At 38.1% G+C, this 24,628-nt stretch overlaps 1 protein-coding gene across 5 annotated transcripts in view; it reads left to right on the top strand.

Moving 5' to 3' along the window:
- LOC137090868 (ryanodine receptor 3) overlaps positions 1-24,628 on the top strand; it is a 294,990-nt gene that overhangs the window by 131,883 nt on the left and 138,479 nt on the right. For all 5 annotated transcript variants that reach the window (XM_067454843.1, XM_067454842.1, XM_067454840.1 and 2 more), the window contains exons 27-38: positions 129-331; positions 1,996-2,170; positions 2,765-2,973; positions 4,645-4,844; positions 7,388-7,454; positions 13,010-13,170; positions 15,549-15,714; positions 15,786-15,872; positions 18,939-19,165; positions 20,441-21,278; positions 21,666-21,866; positions 23,711-23,813. In XM_067454843.1, coding sequence (XP_067310944.1) covers positions 129-331; positions 1,996-2,170; positions 2,765-2,973; positions 4,645-4,844; positions 7,388-7,454; positions 13,010-13,170; positions 15,549-15,714; positions 15,786-15,872; positions 18,939-19,165; positions 20,441-21,278; positions 21,666-21,866; positions 23,711-23,813 — 2,637 coding nt within the window. The remainder of the gene's footprint in view (positions 1-128; positions 332-1,995; positions 2,171-2,764; positions 2,974-4,644; positions 4,845-7,387; positions 7,455-13,009; positions 13,171-15,548; positions 15,715-15,785; positions 15,873-18,938; positions 19,166-20,440; positions 21,279-21,665; positions 21,867-23,710; positions 23,814-24,628) is intronic.

Raw genomic sequence — 24,628 nt, 5'->3', positions numbered from 1 at the left:
AGAGCCAATCATAAGAAATTTACACCTACATCTCGGATGCCCGGGATCAGCAGATAAACTTCACAGTCTCATTTTTTCAGATGATGCTGGTGGTGTTTGTGCGGTTTATGCTAGTCTTCTCTGAACAGGGCATGTGGTGGAGAGGCTGAGTATCGATAAGATCCGCTTCTTCCGCGTGGAACGGACGTACGCGGTGACGACGGGGAAATGGTATTTCGAGTTTGAGGCGGTGACGGGCGGAGACATGCGGGTGGGCTGGGCTCGACCCGGCTGCAAACCCGACGTGGAGCTGGGGACGGATGACCAGGCGTATGTGTTTGATGGACATCGGGTGAGTTCAATAGGGGACTAGTCGACTTTAAAGGTGTGTTTGCATGCGATTTGACTTGTTTAACTTTAGTTAGTGTGTAATGTCGCTGCGTGAGCATTAACAGTATCTGCAAAGTTACAGCGCTGAAAGTTCACTGCAAACAGAGATATTGTCTTTTAAAGTTACGGCAGTTTATTGACTACAAAAATGGCCGGTTTGGACTACAACAAGCTTCTTCCTGGTTGGGTGACATCATAAACCCTTGTACGTAGTTAACCCCTTAAAAAATTAAAGCTGCGAGCAGCGATGACGGGCCCAAACCGATGGCACCGCCGCCCTGGTGGCTTCAGGGCAACTGTGCACAACAGGCAATATGCATTTAAACAGGAGAATACTTTAAATATAGATGATTTAAAAAAAATTATTAGGATAAAATAGGTCACTTTCAATTATGTGCAATTGTATGTTTTGCAGCTCAACATTTTTCACTTAATTTTATATTTATAACTTATTTTTCACACTAAAGTGATAGTTATTTGTGATAGCCTATGATATGAAAGGGTTAAATTATGACAATCAAGAGACAAGGTGACACACACTGAGTGAAAGAGACCCCCCTCCCACCACACACACACACACACACACACACACACACACAGAGGGAAGGGGGAGGGGAAGGACAGACAGAAGCCCCGTGTCAGAAGAGCTCGTCGGTGTTTTAAACGCAGAGAGTGTTCGTCTACAAAAGAAACTAAAATTAAACAAGCAGAAATGAGCGCAAACTGGACACAAGTCGAGACCACGGAGCTCCTTACTATCCGCGCTGAAGCTGAGATCGCTCGCCGTTATACGTCACATCAGGATGTCACGTGTCAACTCGACCCGGGACCGTTACGGGTTGTGTGTGAAAGCGCACATATTACGGTATTTCGCTGGCAGTGAGAATGGACCAAATCTAGCGGCCCGGGAACAAATGCCGGGTCACATTATCCGTGTATTTGTTGGAATCACAGTGTGAAAGGGGCTTCAGAGAGAGGCAGAGTCTGATTCCGATTGAACAAGAATTGAAACAAAAAAGTAAAATGTACATTCTCAAAAGAACTCATTCTGTATGATTTATAAGCTTTTGTAACCATGGGGGCCTCAAGTTAGGTCCACACAGTGACACGAGTCCCCATGAGTCTGTGTACAAGTCCCCACCAGGCTAGAAAGACATGAACTTTGAACAAGATTTTAAACAAAAAATGTCGAGCTCCCCTACCACACCCGGTGTCCAGCTTCAGCCCGGCATATTCCGACGTATCTGCAAAGTTTCAAGAGTTTGAGCATGGTAAGGGCCCCAAAAGTGCCCGAACAGTCGAAAATAAATAAATAATAATAATTCTAAGAAGGACAATAGGGCCTTTCAGGGCTTGGGCCCTAATTACAATAACATTCTTCTTTCAGAAAGAAATGATCATTTGTTTTATACCTCCACAAAATCTGTCCGTAACTGCCTTACATATTCCACCCACTTGGTCCAATTTAATGAACACATTCTTCTGAAGATGGAGGGAAAAATTAATTATTTCCATAACATAGATATCATTTACAATGTCCAGCCACTCTTGTATTGTGTGAGGCGAGTGCTTTTTTACGGGCAGATGTTAAAATGCCAAATCTTAGTGGTTTCTGTCGTCTCACAGGGTCATCGGCTCCACATGGGCAGCCGTCTCTTCGGCCGCTGCTGGCATTCGGGCGATGTTGTGGGATGTATGATCAACATGGAGGACAAATCCATGATCTTCACCCTGAATGGAGAAATCCTGATCACCAACAAGGGCTCTGAGCTGTGTTTCGCTGACTTTGACATCGATGACGGTTAGAGAGAGCATCTACGCTGCAAAAAATGCTCTTCTTGCATGAAAATGTATCTTGATTTAAGAATTGTTAGATATTTAGACTAGAATCAAGACGAAATGACTGAGTAAGAAGAGCATTTTTTGATTACAATGCCTTAAAGACCATTCACTGCAAAAAATGCTCTTCTTACTCAGTCATTTCGTTTCGTTTCTAGTCTAAATATCTAACAATTCTTAAATCAATATACATTTACTAGATCAGTAAAACAACCTACATTTTTTCTTGTTTGGTTGAAAATAAAATGGCAAAGGCAAAATGATCTGCCAATGGGGTGAGAACAATAATCTTGTTTCTTGTTTCCGTCCCAATCAGAAATAAGATTATTTTTCTCACCCCATTTGCAGATCGTTTTGCCTGTTTTAAGCAAAAACTCACTTCATTTAGATATTTACCCCAGAAAACAATAAAAAAAATATCTTGTCATTTTACTTATCTATTAAATGCATCTTTATTTAAGAATTTTTTGATATTTGGACTGGAAACAAGACAAAAAATGCTAAATAAAAGCATTTTTTATAGTGTTGAAAACAGAACTGTCCTCTTCTCTTCTAGGCTTCATCCCCGTGTGTAGTTTAGGCCTTTCTCAGGTGGGCCGCATGAATCTTGGGAAGGACGCCAGCACGTTTAAATACTACACCATGTGTGGTCTGCAGGAGGGATTCGAACCGTTCGCCGTCAACATGAACCGAGAGGTCACCATGTGGTTCAGCAAACGCCTGCCCACCTTCTTCAATGTGCCGAAAGACCATCATCACATCGCGGTGAGGACGAGCTGGATCGGGACGCTATGCTTATGGACCTTTTAATCAAAACTTAAAGGGATAGTTCAGCCAGAAATGAGCCTGTGATGTTTATCTGCAGGGCGTCCGAGATGTCGGTGTGTTTGTTTCTTCAGGAGAACACAAATAAAGATTTTTATCTCAGCCGTTGCTCGTATAATGCGTGTCAATGGGGTGTATTTCTGTGAGAGTAAAAAACACACAGACATACGAATCCATATTAAACCCTATGAGGCTCGTGGAGACTCCGCGAGCTTTTCTCCGTGGAGAAAACGATCACTTTCTAAAAGAAACCACAACAGTATTTGTGTTATTTTACCTCATATCAGACAAATCTTATCTAGTGTTCCCAGCGCCATTACTTCCGCAGAGTAAGGTCAAAATACAGGAGCGATCATAGATATATTTACGTAGATTCCTCATTCGACCGACCGCACAGGCACTAATGAGGGATCTATGTAAATATTTATTTTATCATGCCGCGATATTGACCATCTTCGACGGAAGTAATGGCGTTGGGAAAACTAGATGAGAATCGTCTGATATGAGGTGTATATAAAATAACAAATACACTGCAAAAAATGCTTTTCTTACTTAGTATTTTTGTCTTGTTTCTAGTCCAAACATCTAAAAATAATTAAAAGAAGAAGTATTTACTAGACAAGCAAAAGTAATTGTCTTGTTTTGGGGAAAAATAACAAAAAATGAAGAGAGTTTTTGCTTAAAATAAAATAAATAATCTGCCAATGGGGTGAGAAAAATAATCTTAATTCAAACAGAAAACAAGATTATTTTTCTCACCCCATTGGCAGAATATTTAGCTTAATTAAGCATAAACTCTCTTCATTTTGAGTTATTTTTTCCCAAAACAGGACAATAATATTTACTTGTCTAGTAAATGTTTCTTAATGTAAGATTTTTGTGATATTTTGATTAGAAACAAGACAAAAATACTAAGTAAGAAATTCATTTTTTGCAGTATATTTGTGTAATTTTTTTACCTCATATCAGACGAATCTCATCTAGTTTTCCCAACGCCATTACTTCCGTCGAAGAAGCTCAATATCCCGGGCTTGATTATAGATATATTTACATAGATCCTCATAAGTGCCTGCGCGGGTCGGTCGAATGAGGATTCTAGGTAAATAAATCTATGATCGCGCCGGTATTTTGACCTTATGGCGCTGCAAACCCGACCTTGAAGTAATGGCGTTGGGAACACTGGATGAGATTCGTCTGATATGAGGTAAAATAACACAAATACTGTTGTGTTTCTGGCAGAAAGCGATCGCTTCGTGTCTTAAGACATCAGTGTGTCTCCACGAGCCTCAGGGTTTAATATGGACTCGTATGTCTGTGTGTTTTTTACTCTCATAGAAATACACCCCATTGACATGCATTATAAGAGCAAAGGCTGAGGTAAACATCTTCATTTGTGTTCTCCTGAAGAAACAAACACACCGACATTTCAGACGCCCTGCAGATAAACATCACAGGCTCATTTTTGGCTGAACTATCATTTTAGTGATCTGCTTTTGTTCCTGAAAAGGGTCATACGTATCGATTCAGATCGGGATGTTCCAGAACGCTCCCTTTTTTCTTTCTTTATGCAGGTTTTGTATGTGCAGCGTTTGAATCTTGTCATGTTTGCAGGTCACCAGAATTGACGGGACCGTCGACAGCCCACCCTGCCTGAAAGTCAGCCATAAGACGTTTGGGACGCAGAACAGCAACGCTGACATGGTGTTCTGCAGACTGAGCATGCCTGTGGAGTTTCATTCCAGCTTTAAGGGCGGCGCGTATGTGCTCGTGAATGGCCTTTACGAGGAAGAACCGCTCAAGATCAAACACAGGTCAGAGATGAACAGGTGACCACCTTTAAACTCTCATTGGTCAGTGGCGATGACATCATAGGTGGGTGTGGCTCCGAGGCTCCGCCTTCTTTGAGGTGTGCATGTTCTCTGGTTAATTTCTTCTGCTCGGCCGGTCGAGGAAAAACATGTATGGTTCATTGAATCATTGGTTCACCAGATTCATTCAAAACACGGATTCAGAAATGAAACGCCGCTGTGTATTTGAGTATAGTCAGACGAACAGTTCTGTCATTGGCAAAACTGAGCAAAACACAATATTGTGTCTAAAACAACACAATATTAACTTGCTTATTTGTTTTATCATCAACTGTTGTATAAGATCAGTATCGTATTTGCACTCGTCTCATGCTATTCTGGACAGAAAAACAGAACTCATGTGATTTTGCACTCGTTGCTCGTGTGATATTGCATATGCATAATGATGTAAATGTGAGGCAATTGTCACTCAGTTTAGTTAGTCAGTTGGCAATGTGAAAGCTGTCATGTGAAGGAGCTGGTTCGAGTTTGGTTGCTTCCAAACTTCCGCTCGAGCTGTGCCGCAATTCACGTTAATGTGAAAGCAACATGGACTCGGGTGCGCAAGAAGAGTAACCTGTGCATGTGTTTTATCCATAGACTGTAAAAAATATATATATTTAGACGGATAACTGACAATGGGCAAAGAGGCGGGATGTGGGCGGAGCTGAAGTGATGACTAACAGACAGCAGGCAAACGGCAATCCACCTGTCATTTAAAGTGGCCACGCCCTTAATTATGCAGAACTTTAAGGCTTTATATAATGTAAAGAATGAGTTATAAAAATATTCACCCCCTAACAGTCGTCATAAATTAGCTATATATACCAAAACCACAATTTGTTGCCCTGCATCATATTCTTAATCAATTAACTGTATGAAGTGTAAGATGATCTACGTAGGTCTGGGACGGGGCAAGTGCGTTAATAACTGTAATTATTATTATTATTTTTTTTAAATTAACGTTATTTTTTACCATAGCTAGTTAATCTTATTAACCCTTGTGTGGTGTTCATATTTTTGTTACTCGGCCAGTGTCTGTGAGTCTGGTGGACCCGCTGCATTGTTGGGTTTTTAATTCAACACAAGAATTAAAAACCCTGAGATGTTTACTTCATCCCAATTACAAGAAATATAAACAGCATATATGGTTAATATTTTCTCTTTACCTTTGTTAGATCACATTTAAGACTCGCTACCTCGTGTGGGAATGGCAGGGGTAAAAACAAATCTCACTCTTGTACTCTCTCACACTTACACACAATCTCTCTCTCACGCACGCACGCACACACACACACACGCACACCACACACACTTACTCACTTGGATATGTGGTGTATGGCTACTCTCCATAGGCATAATGTTTTTTCTAATGTACAAAATGTATAATCTATCCCCCTACACCAGCCCTACCACTAAACCTACCATTCACAGAAAACTTTTGGCATTTTTTTAATTTCAAAAAACACAATTTAGTATATTTTAGTATGAGGACAGATATGCCGTCATAATCCATGTTTACGTTGTAATAGCCATGTCATTATACACATTAGTGTCCTCATAAACCATATACATGAACACACACACTCTCACTCATACACTCACACACGCGCGCATACACACACTCACTCACTCACTCACTCACTCACTCACTCACTCTAACACACACACACACACACACACACAAACACACACACACACACACACACACACACACACACACACACACACACACACACACACACACACACACACACTAACAGCAGGAGGACAGAGTAAAGTGACACAGGACCTACAATTTCCACACTTTTATTAGCCCCAGGTCCAGTGGACCCATACAGTGTGTGGTCATTGAAAATGTGTTCTGATATATATTCCTCACAGAAAATGAGCCAAGGCCAATGAGTCTCAGTTTGAAAAAATAATGAATCGTATAATTTTTCTTTTGATAAAAAAATGAAAACGGGTCCATCAGACCCGAACACCATACAAGGGTTAACGCGTTAAATCAACAGCCCTAAAATCAACGTGACATGACTGAATCTCAGAGCTGGAGCAAACACATCAATATGAACAGATGCTTTCTGAACTGCTGTTTTCTCACTGCATGCTTTTACTTCCATCTGACCTTCACGGACTTGAACAGAAGCAATGAACTGAAGAAGATTTAAATCCCAAGATCACAGAAGGTCATAAAGTCACAGCCACACCCACCCATTATGTCATCGTCACTGACGAATGACAATTTAGAGGTGTTTAATCAGCCGGGGCAAACTTTTCTGGAAAGTCCCAAAACTAACTTTGTTTTGGCCGGATTTTGTTTTAAATGTTGCTACACCGGTTCATTATTTGGGGCTTTTTCTCTCAGTTTCAATGAAGCTAAACAGAAATGAATCCTCTTGCTGCCTATAATCTTACCGAGTGCCTTTTGGAGATCTTCAGAGCTCCTGCTTGTCTTTGTCTGTAGATGAATATTAAGTGTGTTCGTCCTGTGAATGTTCCTAAAGGCATCCGCTGAAGTCCATGAAACACTCGGAGGAAGGCAGAAGAATGGATTATAGCAGCATAACCACAGTGAGTGCAGCGGCGCACCCTTCTCTTATCAAGAACCATTGATTTATGATTTTTGTTTGTTATAAAAATAAAAAGCTATTTATGTTTTGTTTAGGTTCTTTCAATCTTTTGGATTTTCTCATTTGTCAACAAGAACAACAATCATAATATAACAGTAACTATACCGATAACTATAACAGTAACTCTAACGATAACTATAACAGCTATAACTGTAACAATAACTATAACAGTAACTATAATTGTAATGATAACTTTAACAATGACTGTAATGATAACTATAACAATAACTATTACTATAACTGTAGTGATAACTATAACAGTAAATATAACTATATTGATAACTATAACAGTAAATATAACTATACTGATAACTATAACAGTAAATATAACTATATTAATAACTATATTAATAACTATGACAGTAAATAAAACTATACTAATATATATAACATTAAATATAACTATACCGATAACTATAACAATAAATAAAACTATACCAATAACTATAACAGTAAATATAACTATATTGATAACTATAACAGTAAAAACAACTATACCGATAACTATAACAGTAAATATAACTATATTGATAATTATTACAGTAAATATAACTATACCGATAACTATAACAGTAAATATAACTATATTAATAACTATATTAATAACTATAACAGTAAATAAAACTATACTAATATACATAACATTAAATATAACTATACCGATAACTATAACAGTAAATATAACTATACTGATAACTATAACAGTAAATATAACTATATTAATAACTATATTAATAACTATAACAGTATATATAACTATACTGATAACTATAACATAAATATAACTATACCGATAACTATAACAGTACATATAACTATACCGATAACTATAACAGTATATATAACTATACCGATAACTATAACAGTATATATAACTATACCGATAACTATAACAGTATATATAACTATACCGATAACTATAACAGTAAATATAACTATACTGATAACTATAACAGTAAATATAACTATATTAATAACTATATTAATAACTATAACAGTATATATAACTATACTGATAACTATAACATAAATATAACTATACCGATAACTATAACAGTACATATAACTATACCGATAACTATAACAGTATATATAACTATACCGATAACTATAACAGTATATATAACTATACCGATAACTATAACAGTATATATAACTATACCGATAACTATAACAGTAAATATAACTATACCGATAACTATAACAGTAAATATAACTATACCGATAACTATAACAGTATATATAACTATACTGATAACTATAACAGTATATATAACTAGACTGATAACTATAACAGTAAATAAAACTATACCAATAACTACAACTCTATACATAACTATTCTGATAACTATAACAGTAAATAAAACTATACCAATAACTATAACAGTAAATATAACTATACCGATAACTATAACAGTACATATAACTATACCGATAACTATAACAGTATATATAACTATACCGATAACTATAACATTATATATAACTATACCGATAACTATAACAGTAAATATAACTATACCGATAACTATAACAGTAAATATAACTATACTGATAACTATAACAGTATATATAACTATACCGATAACTATAATAGTATATATAACTATACTGATAACTATAACAGTATATATAACTATACTGATAACTATAACAGTATATATAACTATACCGATAACTATAACAGTAAATATAACTATACTGATATCTATAACAGTAAATATAACTATACCGATAACTATAACAGTAAATATAACTATACTGATATCTATAACAGTAAATATAACTATACCGATAACTATAACAGTATATATAACTACACCGATAATTATAACAGTAAATATAACTATACGGATAACTATAACAGTATATATAACTATACCGATAAATATAACAGTATATATAACTATACTGATAACTATAACAGTAAATAAAACTATACCAATAACTACAACTCTATACATAACTATTCTGATAACTATAACAGTAAATAAAACTATACCAATAACTATAACAGTAAATATAACTATACTGATAACTATAACAGTATATATAACTATACCGATAAATATAACAGTATATATAACTATACTGATAACTATAACAAAATTATAACTATACCGATAAATATAACAGTAAATAAAACTATACCAATAACTACAACTGTATATATAACTATACTGATAACTATAACAGTAAATAAAACTATACCAGTAAATATAACTATACCGATAACTATAACAGTACATATAACTATACCGATAACTATAACAGTATATATAACTATACCGATAACTATAACAGTATATATAACTATACCGATAACTATAACAGTAAATATAACTATACTGATAACTATAACAGTATATATAACTATACCGATAACTATAACAGTATATATAACTATACTGATAACTATAACAGTATATATAACTATACTGATAACTATAACAGTATATATAACTATACCGATAACTATAACAGTAAATATAACTATACTGATATCTATAACAGTAAATATAACTATACCGATAACTATAACAGTAAATATAACTATACTGATATCTATAACAGTAAATATAACTATACCGATAACTATAACAGTATATATAACTACATCGATAATTATAACAGTAAATATAACTATACGGATAACTATAACAGTATATATAACTATACCGATAAATATAACAGTATATATAACTATACTGATAACTATAACAGTAAATAAAACTATACCAATAACTACAACTCTATACATAACTATTCTGATAACTATAACAGTAAATAAAACTATACCAATAACTATAACAGTAAATATAACTATACCGATAACTATAACAGTATATATAACTATACCGATAAATATAACAGTATATATAACTATACTGATAACTATAACATAAATATAACTATACCGATAAATATAACAGTAAATAAAACTATACCAATAACTACAACTGTATATATAACTATACCAATAACTATAACAGTATATATAACTATACCAATAAATTTAACTGTATATATAACTATACCGATAACTATAACAGTATATATAACTATACCAATAAATTTAACTGTATATATAACTATACCGATAACTATAACAGTAAATATAACTATACCGATAACTATAACAGTATATATAACTATACCAATAACTATAACAGTATATATAACTATACCAATAAATTTAACTGTATATATAACTATACCGATAACTATAACAGTAAATATAACTATACCGATAACTATAACAGTATATATAACTACACCGATAATTATAACAGTAAATATAACTATACGGATAACTATAACAGTATATATAACTATACCGATAACTATAACAGTAAATATAACTATACTGATAACTATAACAGTAAATAAAACTATACCAATAACTATAACAGTATATATAACTATACCAATAAATTTAACTGTATATATAACTATACCGATAACTATAACAGTATATATAACTATACCAATAAATTTAACTGTATATATAACTATACCGATAACTATAACAGTAAATATAACTATACCGATAACTATAACAGTATATATAACTATACCAATAACTATAACAGTATATATAACTATACCAATAAATTTAACTGTATATATAACTATACCGATAACTATAACAGTAAATATAACTATACCGATAACTATAACAGTAAATATAACTATACTGATATCTATAACAGTAAATATAACTATACCGATAAATATAACAGTATATATAACTACACCGATAATTATAACAGTAAATATAACTATACGGATAACTATAACAGTATATATTACTATACCGATAAATATAACAGTATATATAACTATACTGATAACTATAACAGTAAATAAAACTATACCAATAACTACAACTCTATACATAACTATTCTGATAACTATAACAGTAAATAAAACTATACCAATAACTACAACTCTATACATAACTATTCTGATAACTATAACAGTAAATAAAACTATACCAATAACTATAACAGTAAATTTAACTATACCGATAACTATAACAGTATATATAACTATACCGATAAATATAACAGTATATATAACTATACTGATATCTATAACAGTAAATAAAACTATACCAATAACTACAACTCTATACATAACTATTCTGATAACTATAACAGTAAATAAAACTATACCAATAACTATAACAGTAAATTTAACTATACCGATAACTATAACAGTATATATAACTATACCGATAAATATAACAGTAAATAAAACTATACCAATAACTACAACTGTATATATAACTATACTGATAACTATAACAGTAAATAAAACTATACCAATAACTATAACAGTATATATAACTATACCAATAAATTTAACTGTATATATAACTATACCGATAACTAATATATATATATATATATATATATATATATATATATATATATATATATATATAGATAACTATAACAGTAAATGTAAATATACCGATAACTATAACAGTAAATGTAAATATACCTATAACTATAACAGTAAATGTAAATATACCTATAACTATAACAGTATATATAACTATACCGATAATTATAACAGTGTATATATACAGATAACTATAACAGTAAATATAACTATACCAATAACTACAACTCTATACATAACTATTCTGATAACTATAACAGTAAATAAAACTATACCAATAACTACAACTCTATACATAACTATTCTGATAACTATAACAGTAAATAAAACTATACCAATAACTATAACAGTAAATATAACTATACTGATAACTATAACAGTATATATAACTATACCGATAAATATAACAGTATATATAACTATACTGATATCTATAACAGTAAATAAAACTATACCAATAACTACAACTCTATACATAACTATTCTGATAACTATAACAGTAAATAAAACTATACCAATAACTACAACTGTATATATAACTATACTGATAACTATAACAGTAAATAAAACTATACCAATAACTATAACAGTATATATAACTATACCAATAAATTTAACTGTATATATAACTATACCGATAACTAATATATATATATATATATATATATATATATATATATATATATATATATATATATATATATAGATAACTATAACAGTAAATGTAAATATACCTATAACTATACCAGTATATATAACTATACCGATAATTATAACAGTGTATATATACAGATAACTATAACAGTAAATATAACTCTACCAATAACTAGCTATAATATTTATCAACCAGTGGACAGAGAACATGGATTTTGATTGGCTGTTGATGTTTTTTATCTATCATATTGCAATGATGTTGTGTCGTTATGGTTACAGTTGTGGTGTAAACTGTTATTCTCATAGCGATTAGTTACAGTTCTGTTTACCTGTATGGCTTTGAACATTCAGCGGAGTGAGATCTGAAAGTGCGGATGCGCAGTGAATAACTATAACAGTAACTATAACGATAACTGTAACTGTCTCCTGCAGTACTATCACTCGGTTCGGATATTCGCGGGTCAGGATCCATCCTGTGTGTGGGTCGGATGGGTCACTCCTGACTACCATTACTATAGCAACAACTTCAACCTCAGCAAGAACCGCACGGTTACCATCACCCTCGGAGACGAGCGAGGTCGTGTGCATGAGAGGTGAGCGCTCATTGTTAAGGCCGTTTCACACCGGACACGTAACGAAAAAGCGAAGCGAAATAGCGAATATTTCGCATGCGATTATTTCGGGTCAAAACCATTCATATCAGCTGCAACACGAATTTGCAACGTTTCAGAGCTCCAACATTACACAACATTCACGGCGGCAGCTGAGAAAACACGGACACTTCATCATCCAGTGAAGAAGAGCTTTTCATTTTATTTAAAAGACCGAAAAGAAGGTTTTGGGTGCTGCCAGTCTTAAAGGTGCTCTAGAATGAAAAATTGAATTAATCTTGCCATGGCGAAATAATAAAAGTTCAGTACATGGACATCACATACTTTGAGTCTCAAACACCATTGCCTCCTCCTTCATATGTAAATCTCGTGAATCCAAAACTCACACACACTCACTAAAAAAATAAAAAAAATAAAAATAAAAATGCTTCTCAACATAAACCCAACCGTGAGGCTAGCGTTGGGGATCATTTATATGCACGCCCCCAATCATAAAAACAAGCTGCTGGCATGGACACACTTCATGTTCAGGCTGTGCAGGAGACCTGAGGACTTTACATATCCTTCCCACAGATAATAAATGTCAACAGTCATGGTTGATGTTTATAATCCAATACCAAAACAATTTAATTCAAGATTGTTCGTTTGTTCGGCCCATTTCAAGCAAGCTTCGCTCAGCGTCTTAAACTGAAGAAAGGGCCGACTGTATTCCTGCAGCAGTGAGCAGCGATTTATCCACTTATTGACTGTTTAAACCATTTCTAATTAAATTTAAAATTTCTTAAAGAGACAGCATTGTCTAGATGATGCAAGATGCTAGTACAGTAACAATAGGAAACAGCAAGTACAATACCAAACTAAATAGTGTGTCTGATGACAAAGGGTAATATTATTGTTTATTACAAAATACAACCGTAGATACTTTGGCTACAGATCGTTCACTCGATCCTTCTAGCAAGCGTCACCTTTTCCACCATATAAGTTAATATTTATATTTTTGAGAACTGAAGTATGGTGTTTCCTATGATGTTTTTGCCTACATTGTGACTAATGTTATATAAACACGCAATATCGCTGAAGAAAAAAGACAAGTCTAAAATGTAGACTGAAGGACACTTTAAGCAGAACATCTCAAATGGAGATTGATAAAATGCAGCTTACTTGTTTGGTGTTCAGCTCGCGTGCATATGGTTGCCAGATTGGACGTGTTTAGGTAAAAAACGGAGAGTATACGGGTTTCTTTTCACAGAAAAGCTCTGTTTGGGGGATTTAACTCCTGAAATCTGGCAACCGCACGAACGCGAGCTCTCTCGCATGCAAATGATCTGAAAACACCAAATAAACAAGTAAGCTACATTTTATCAATCTCCATTTGAGATGTCTTGCTTAAAGTGTCCTTCAGTCGGTCTGCGTTGTGTCAGGACGGTCAGGACTCACGAGGTAACTGCTGTGAGCTGCTGAAATAAGCCAATCAGAGCAGAGCTCAACATTAATATTCATAACCCTTCCAATTATGGCAAAAACAGCATTACATCATGGGGACAATTTATAGGGTTGTAACTGGACCTGTAAAACTGTATCTGGACAATTTTTGCCCTTAAATAAGCCACACACCCTCTATGTAGATATCAGAGAACAATTTAACATTTTGTTTCAAATAATTCTAGGGCCCCTTTAAAGAACAGAGTCTGAAGGGGAGTCTGCTAATCTCGTACAGGAGCTAAAACTTTATCATGGCCTGCACTTACTTTCGAAAGTCTGTGGGACAATTTGAGGAGCTCCAGAGACGGTAACATTAGCAGCACATCTGACGAGACTAACACACACTTCAGGAACAAATGGATCCGGAGCAGATGTTTCCAGTCGAGTCACAATGCAAACATTTAAGTGCCACAGACGAACTGATGGCAACACATTCACTTTCCATAATCGAGGACATTATAAAAGGATTAGTTATTGCTGTCTGTAAACACAGCTGCAGGTGTACAGCTTTAACTAAACCTACAGCTGTAATCTCATGAGAAACGCCACACCTGGCAAAGGTTAAAGTTGAGTGAATAGCTCGTCACATCAACTGGACATTTCGTCACCTTTGTTTCCTCGTATGTGATTGGTGGAAGCCATTTCTTTCGCCGCTAGAGTAAAAAAAAAACGACAGAAACTGAAAAAATGAAAGTTTTTTTTCCGCTACAGCACATCCGCATTTGGTGTGGAAGCGCTCATTACACAAACAGGTGATCCAGAAATAAATCCATCGCGCAAATTATTTGCACGTCAAAATCGCGTCCAGTGTGAAAGGGCCTTTATATGTTGCCATGGGTCATGTGATGATGTGCTGACATCACTGTGTCATGTGACAGTGTCAAGAGGAGTAACTGTTACATGGTTTGGGGTGGAGACGTCACCAGCGCCGCCCACTCGTCCAGCCGGAGTAACGTGGATTTAGAGATCGGATGCCTCATTGATTTGGCGACGGGTCTGTTAGCTTTCACAGTCAATGGGAAAGATCTTCAGACCTCGTACCAGGTACTGTCAAACTCCTGACTTCACACAGATCACAGGCTGGATACGTGTGTAAAACAGCATCTGTTGTCCAGGTGGAGCCCAGCACCAAACTCTTTCCTGCTGTGTTTGTGCGGCCAACAAGCTCAAGTCTGTTCCAGTTCGAACTGGCCAAAATCAAGGTGCGTAGATCCGCATATTCCCATAACTTCATACCGACATATTAATGATTATGAGAGAAACAAACTGAATCTGCTCTCGAACAATGTGTTCTAGAGCTCTTCTACACACCATGATAGACAGATAACTAATGATAATAGCTAACAATAACGATAATAATAACTATAACGATAACTATAACGATAACGGCTAACATAGCTATAATGATAAATATAATGATAATGGCTTACGATAACTATAAAGATAACAGCTAACGATTACTATAACGATAACTATAAAGATAACAGCTAACGATTACTATAACGATAACCGCTAACGATAACTATAACTAACTATAACGATAACTATAATGATAATGGCTTACGATAACTAAATATAACAATAACGATAACTATAACAATAACGATAACAATAACTGTAACTATATCTATAACGATAACGACTAATGATAATATAACATGAACTATAGCGTTAACGATAACTATAACGATAAATATAACAATAACTATCAATCAATCAATCAACTTTATTTATATAGCGCTTTTACAATCACGATTGTGTCAAAGCAGCTTCACAGTGTCAAACAGGATAATATTGCGACAAAATTAGATTTGGCTGTACAGTCGTACTGGAGAAAACAGTGATGTTATCAGCTTATTTTAATTTATCATATAGCAACAATGTTGGCAGATCAGTATTTAAGTTTATAGAATTAAATAAGACCTAATTCATACATTTTATTTGTATAATAAGTTGAATAACTTTAATCATATTTTTAGTGTCCCCAACTGAGCAAGCCAAGCCAAAGGCGACAGTGGCAAGGAACCAAAACTCCATCAGGGCATGATGGAGAAAAATAAACCTTGGGAGAAACCAGACTCAGTCGGGGTGCCAGTTCTCCTCTGGCCTATTAACACACCGTGTAAGATTATTATTCTGGCAACCTTACAGGTCAGAAATCATATTAGATTGGAATATTCAAAATTTCAGGGTATCACGGAAGAGACGGATTTATTTGGAAATAAATGATGGGATGGGGCGTCGATTACACAAGAGTATGAATACATGAAAGATCGGCATTATTGCGCCGAAGACGGGTTTTGAGCATGTCGTGCCAGTGAGGCAAATTCGGAGGAGACACCGTTTGACACGGCTCAGCAGACACTCCAGGATGAGCTGGTCATGTCCAGGCAGGTCCACCATCCGATCCGGACAGGGCCCAGATCCGGGATAAACCTCGGGATAAACAGAGAGACTAACATTAGCGCAGATGCCACTCTTTTTATGATGTAACGAGTACATCAGGTGTTATGGGAAGTGTTCCCGGTTCCGGCTGACCTAGTTAATGCAGCCTAACAATCAGTCAATTGATCTGAATAATGAAAGTTAAAAATGTTCTGTGTGTATGCCATAGTAAAGAGATGTGTTTTTAGTCTAGATTTAAACTGACAGAGTGTGTGTGCTTCCCGAACAATGCTAGGAAGACTGTTCCAGAGTTTAGGAGCTAAATAGGAAAAGGATCGACCGCCTGCAGTTGATTTAGATATTCTAGGTATGATCAACTGGCCAGAGTTTTGAGACCGCAATAGACATGATGGAGTATAATGCGTTAAGAGCTCGCTTAAGTACTGGAGCTAAACTATTTAGTGCTTTGAGTAATAAGCAAGATTTTAAAATGTATGCGATGTTTAATAGGGAGCCAGTGCAGTGTTGACAGAACTGGACTAATATGATCATACTTCCTGGTTCTAGTAAGAACTCTAGCTGCTGCATTTTGGACTAGCTGGAGTTTGTTTATTAAGCGAGCAGGGCAACCACCCAGTAGAGCATTACAATAATCTAGCCTTGAGCTCATGAACGCATGTACTAACTGTTCAGCATTTTGCACTGAAAGCATGTGCCGTAATTTAGATATATTTTTAAGATGATAAAATGCGGTTTTACAGATGCTAGAAACGTGGCTTTCAAATGAAAGATTGGTATCAAAGAGCACACCCAGGTTCGTCACTGACGACGAGGGCTTGACAGAGCAGTCATCAAGTGTTAGACAGTATTCTCGGTTACTACTTGTGGAACTTTTCTGTCCAATAATTAAAAATTCAGTTTTATCTGAATTAAGTTGCAGGAAATTACTATTCATCCAATTTTTTATATCAGCTATGCATTCCGTTAATCTTGTGAATTGGTAGGTTTCGTCAGGGCGTGAGGAAATATGGCGTTAGTTTTCATTGTTATGCTGACGATACTCAGCTCTATGTTTCCTAATGATATCTCCCAGTGGAGCAGATACAGGGTGAAAAGCAACGGTCCTAACACTGAGCCTTGCGGTACCCCATACTGAACTTGTGATCGGTGTGACATCTCTTCATTTACTGCTACAAACTGATAACGGTCAGATAAGTGCGATTTAAACCATGCCAAAGCAGTTCCACTAATGCCAACATAATTTTCGATTCTATTCAGAAGAATATTGTGATCGATAGTATCGAATGCAGCGCTAAGATCGAGTAACACTAATAGAGAGATACAACCGCGATCAGATGATAAGAGTAAATCATTTGTAACTCTAATTAGAGCAGTCTCAGTGCTATGATACGGTCTAAATCCTGACTGGAAATCCTCACATATACCATTTCTTTCTAAATAGGAGCATAATTGTGAAGACACGGCCTTTTCTAGTATTTTTGATAGAAACGGTAGATTCGAGATTGGCCTGTAATTGACTAATTCTTTAGGATCAAGTTGCGGTTTTTTAATAAGTGGTTTAATTATAGCCAACTTAAAAGTTTTCGGTACATATCCTAATAACTATAACTATAAATACAACGATAACTATAATGATAACGATAACTATAACATTAACTATAATGATAACTGTAACGTAACTATAAGAATAACTATATTGATAAATATAATGATAACGATAACTATAAGGATAACTATAACAATGATGATAATGATAACTATAATGATAAGTAAGGGTAATGAAAACTATAACAATAACTATAACGATGATGATAACTATAATAATAACTGTAATGATCGTTTTTATGATGTGTCTCCTCCAGAACGCCATGCCCATCTCATCAGCCATCTTTAAGAGCGAACACAAGAATCCCGTTCCTCAGTGTCCGCCGCGATTAGACGTTCAGACGATTAACTCGGTGCTGTGGAGTCGAATGCCCAACACCTTCCTGAAGGTGGAGACGGCCCGTGTCAGCGAGAGGCACGGGTGGATGGTGCAGTGTCTGGAGCCCCTGCAGATGCTGGCCGTACACATCCCGGAGGAGAACCGGTATTCACTCACTCACTCACTCACTCACTCACTCACTCACTCACTCACACACACACTCACTCACTCACACACTCACTCATTCACTCACACACTCACTCACTCACTCACTCACTCACTCACACACACACTCACTCACTCACACACTCACTCATTCACTCACACACTCACTCACTCACTCACTCACTCACTCACTCACTCACTCACTCACACACTCACTCACACACTCACTCACTCACTCACTCACTCACTCACTCACTCACTCACACACTCACTCACTCACTCACTCACTCACTCACTCACTCACACACACTCACGCACTCACTCACACACACTCACTCACTCACTCACTCACTCACTCACACACTCACTCACTCACTCACTCACTCACTCACACACACACTCACTCACTCACTCACTCACTCACTCACACACACACTCACTCCCTCACTCACTCACTCACACACACACTCACTCACTCACACACTCACTCACTCACTCACTCACTCACTCACTCACACACACACTCACTCACTCACTCACTCACTCACTCACTCACTCACACACACACACTCACTCACTCACTCACTCACTCACTCACTCACTCACTCACTCACTCACTCACTCACTCACTCACACACTCAATCACTCACTCACTCACTCACACACACACTCACTCACTCACTCACTCACTCACTCACTCACTCACACACTCACTCACTCACTCACTCACTCACTCACACACACACACACTGACACACTCACTCACTCACACACTCACTCACACACTCACTCACTCACTCACTCACACACACACACTCACTCACTCACTCACTCACTCACTCACTCACTCACTCACTCACTCACTCACTCACTCACTCACTCACTCACACACACACACACTCACTCACTCACTCACTCACTCACTCACTCACTCACACACTCACTCACTCACTCACTCACACACACACACTCACTCACTCACTCACTCACTCACTCACTCACTCACTCACTCACTCACTCACTCTAACACACACACACACACACACACACACACACACACACACACACACTCTCACTCACTCACTCACTCACTCCCTCACTCCCTCACTCCCTCACACTCTCACTCATACACTCACACACGCGCGCATACACACACTCACTCACACACACACACACACACACACACACACACTCTCTCTCTCTCTCTCTCTCTCTCTCTCTCTCTCTCTCCCTCTTTCTCTCTCTCTCACTCACACACACTCTCTTGTGTTGCAGGTGTGTGGACATCATGGAGCTATCAGAGCAGGAGGATCTGCGTATGTTCCACTATCACACGCTAAAGCTTTACTGCGCTCTGTGCGCTCACGGGAACACGCGTGTGGCTCACGCACTCTGCAGCCACCTCGACCAATCACAGCTGCTCTACACCATCGACAACCAGTACCTGTCGGGCGTGCTCCGCGAAGGCTTCTACAGCATCCTCATCAGCATCCACCTGGAGACGGCCCGCGCCGCACGCCTCATGATGAGCAACGAGTTCATTGTCCCCGTTACAGCTGAGACTCGGGGCATCCGGCTCTTCCGGGACTCCTCCAAACGGCACCGGCCCCCGGGGGTCGGCCCCAGCGCCTCCCTCAGGCCCCGGCTCAGCTTCACCCCGCCCTGCTTCATCAGCATCCAGCGGGAGCCTCACCTGTACAGCCCCGAGATCCCTCTGGAGGTGCTGAAGGAGAAGGCCATCCTCATGCTGACCGAGGCCGTGCAGGGCGGAGGGGACCACATTAGGGACCCGGTGGGGGGGAGCGTGGAGCACCAGTTTGTGCCTCTTCTGCGGCTCATCGGCACGCTGCTCACCATGGGCGTCCTGAGCAGCCAAGATGTGCATAAGATCCTGCTGCTCATCCAGGCCGACGTCTTTGGGGAACGCAAGGAGGACGGGCTGAAAGAAGGGGTAAAGAAAGGGCTGAAAGAAGGGATGAAAGAAGGGATGAAAGAAGGGCTTACGGGAGCCGAGGAGAAGGCTGTGGAGGCCGGAGAGGAAGAGGCTCGGGATGGGAAAGCGCTCATTAAGGGACTGCTAGAGAAGAAGCTACCAGAGTCTGTCAAACGACAGGTGAGAACATATTAGGCATGCAATATTTTTTCTTGATTTCTGGAAAATAAAATCAAAATGAGTTTTTGCTTAAAGCAAGCAAAATGATCTGCCAATGGGGTGAGAACAATAATCTTGTTTCTTGTTTCCGTCCCAAACAGAAATCAGATTATTGTTCTCACCCCATTGGCAGATCATTTTGCCTGTTTTAAGCTTTTGATTTTATTTTTTAGGAAAACAAGAAAAAATATCTTATGTCGTTTTAATGATCTAGTAAATGGATCTTGATTTAAGAATTGTTAGATATTTAGACTGGAAACAAGACAGTGTCTAACAGTGTTCTGATTGGGATAAAAGCGTCCGCTTTAATAAATGTGATGGTGTGATTGGTTTGGTGTGTTCCTGCAGATGTGTGAGCTGCTCCACTACTTCTGTGACTGTGAGCTGAGGCATCGCATCGAAGCCATCGTGTCTTTCTCCGACAGCTTCGTCTCCAAGCTGCAGTTCAACCAGAAGTTTCGCTATAACGAACTAATGCTGGCGCTCAACATGTCCGCCGCCGTCACCGCAAAGAAGACCAAAGAGTTCCGCTCTCCGCCGCAGGAACAGGTGCCAATACATCACACACTCAGCATCATTTCATCAAGACCTTTGCACACTGAGTCCGATTTTTTCGCATGCGTTTTTTCATATTCGTGATCCGAAAAAAGTTGTCACGCAGAGACACCTTGCACACCGAGTCCTGTGTATAAATGTATGCATCACGGAAAAAAACGCAAAACAAGACAAAAATGACGTCTTCAAGTAGTGAGGATGTTTTTTTCCCTCTTTCTTCTTAAAAAGAGAAAAAGAAAGAGGAAATTTTGGGTCCATCTACTCTTGCAATCGCGTCGAGAGGAAGGAGATTTTAGCCTCAATATCCAGCAGGATTATCCAGACCGTTCCAAGGGTTACTTTAGTGTCAGCGGCTAAGTTTGAGCTTCGCTAGCGATACTGGAGACACATATTAAAAAGAAGAAGAGCAACAATTTCTGTGAATCAATTGATTCTGAACAGAGACTGGCAGTATATGTCTACGGTATAGATCTGCTCACACACACACACACACACACACACACACACACACACACACACACACACACACACACACACACACTCTCTCTCTTAGCTGTCCATCGTATGTTCGATGATGACACTTGCTCCAGGGATGGAGGGAAGGGGGTAGGGTGGGGGGGAGGGTTTCCGCGACATTGCCGCTGGTGCCACTTCTCGTGGGCGTTGAGTCCAATCCTTGAGCCACACACTCTTCCGCAGATGGAGCAAGGGAAACCAAACACCAGGGGGGTACCAGCCGCCCGCTGGTGTCTCTTGATGCGTCTCTCGGATCGTCTGTCTTGGTTTTTTGGTGTATTTGAGAGACTGCAGTGGCACAGGTGACCTGCCAGGCTGATCTGTCAAGTGCCAGAGATTCGAGCTGCGTGAGGGGAATGTTTGCTCGCTTCAGAAGGTCCCTGGTGTAGTCCTTTAAGCGCCGCTTTTGTCCTCCAGCGGAGCGCTTTGAGCCCAGTAGTTGACTGTAGAGGACTTGGCGAGGCAGGCGGTGTTCAGGCATGTGTATAGTGTGCCCTATCCAACGCAGGTGTTTGTTGGCCACAGCTGCTTCCATGCAGATTGAGCCAGTATTGCTGAGGATGACTGTGTGGGGGATTCTGTCTTCCCAGGACAAGTTGAGGATCTTCTGTAGGCAGCGGATATGGAAGGCCTCTAGGTTGGTGATGTGCTGGCGGTAAGGGGTCCATGACTCTGCCCCATAAAGCAGAGTGGAGAGACATACCGCATTATACACAGCCACCTTGGTACTGACCTTCAGGTTATGGTTTTCAAAAACCCTGCTGCGTAGGCGTCCAAAAGATGATGAAGCTTTATTTATCCGGGTGTGTAATTCTTTGTCAAGGGAGCAGCTTGAGGACAAAGTGGAGCCGAGATAGATGAAGTGGTCCACTGTTTTAAGTGGAACACCGTTTATATGAAAGCTGGGGGGTATGGGGACTGGGGTGGTGAGATGAGACATGACCTCAGTTTTTTGAATGTTAACCTGTAGGCCAAAAGATTGGTACAAACTGGCTATAGTGTTGAGGGCGTGCTGCATAGAGTCCGGGCTGTGGGCTACGACGGCACAGTCATCAGCATACTGAAGCTCACAAATTTGCCGGGACTTTGTCTTTGTGCGGGCCTGGAGTCGACGGATGTTGAAGAGGCTTCCGTCGAGTCGGTATTCCACATGGACTCCGTCTTCATGCCTCATGACACGATGGAAGAGGCAGGTGAGGCAGGCAATATTACGTATGGTGGCTCTGAGCTTGAATAAATTTTTTTGACGTGCGAATTTCGGACTCAGTGTGCAAAGGCCTTCAGCAGGACGCCTCATCACGGTAAATCCCCGTTTCTTTCAGATTAACATGCTGTTGAACTTCAACATGGGGGACGACTGTCCCTGCCCGGAGGACATACAGGAGGAGCTTTACGACTTCCACAGCGAGCTGCGGCTGCACTGCGGTACGTCCGTCTGAACGCAAGCACACACACCGCTCACTGCAAAAAATGCTGCTCTTACTCAGTATTTTTGTCTTGTTTCTAGTCCAAACATCTAAAAATTCTTACAACAAGAAGTATTTACTAGACAAGCAAAAGTAGTTGTCTTGTTTTGGGGAAAAATAACTCAAAATCCGGTCGGCTAAACTCTGAACACATCTTCCCTTCTTCAGAATGACTTCAGTGCCGTTCTTTGTTCTTTTCTCAGAGAAAAGCTTAACTCAAGTCTTCCAGAGTCGCGATCAAAGCTGATTCGACAGACCGCCGCCGTTCGCCAGTTTCTGTGTTTACTAGAAGCACGCAAACGCAACTCGGCTGTCATTATGTTAAGCCCCGCCCACCGACTCTATACACGATGTGATTGGCCCGACCAGAGTTTGGCATTTACAGCTCAGAAGGGTATTGAGAGTTGCTAGACGACACTCGCTGCAGATTAGATTTACTCCCACTAGGGTGCGTCTAGATTTCTAGGCTAATTTATCATTTGTATAGTACTTTCAGTCAATCATCTTTATTTCTATCGCTCTTCTCCAGCGCCGATTGTGTCAGAGCAGCTTCAGTGTTAAACAGGACAATACTGCAGCAGAATTAGATTTGGCTGTACAGTCGTTCTGGAGTAAACAGTGATGTTATCAGCTTATTTTAATTTATCAGAGAGAGACAATGTTGGCAGATCAGTATTATAGTTTATAGAATTAAATAAGACCTCATTCATTAATGTTATTTGTATATTTAGTTGAATAACTCCGATCATAATGTTAGTGTCCCCAACTGAGTGA

The sequence above is a fragment of the Pseudorasbora parva genome, chromosome 10 (assembly GCF_024679245.1).
Source record: "Pseudorasbora parva isolate DD20220531a chromosome 10, ASM2467924v1, whole genome shotgun sequence".
In the NCBI taxonomy this organism is placed as follows: domain Eukaryota; kingdom Metazoa; phylum Chordata; class Actinopteri; order Cypriniformes; family Gobionidae; genus Pseudorasbora; species Pseudorasbora parva.
This window is presented reverse-complemented; position numbering and strand designations above follow the sequence as displayed.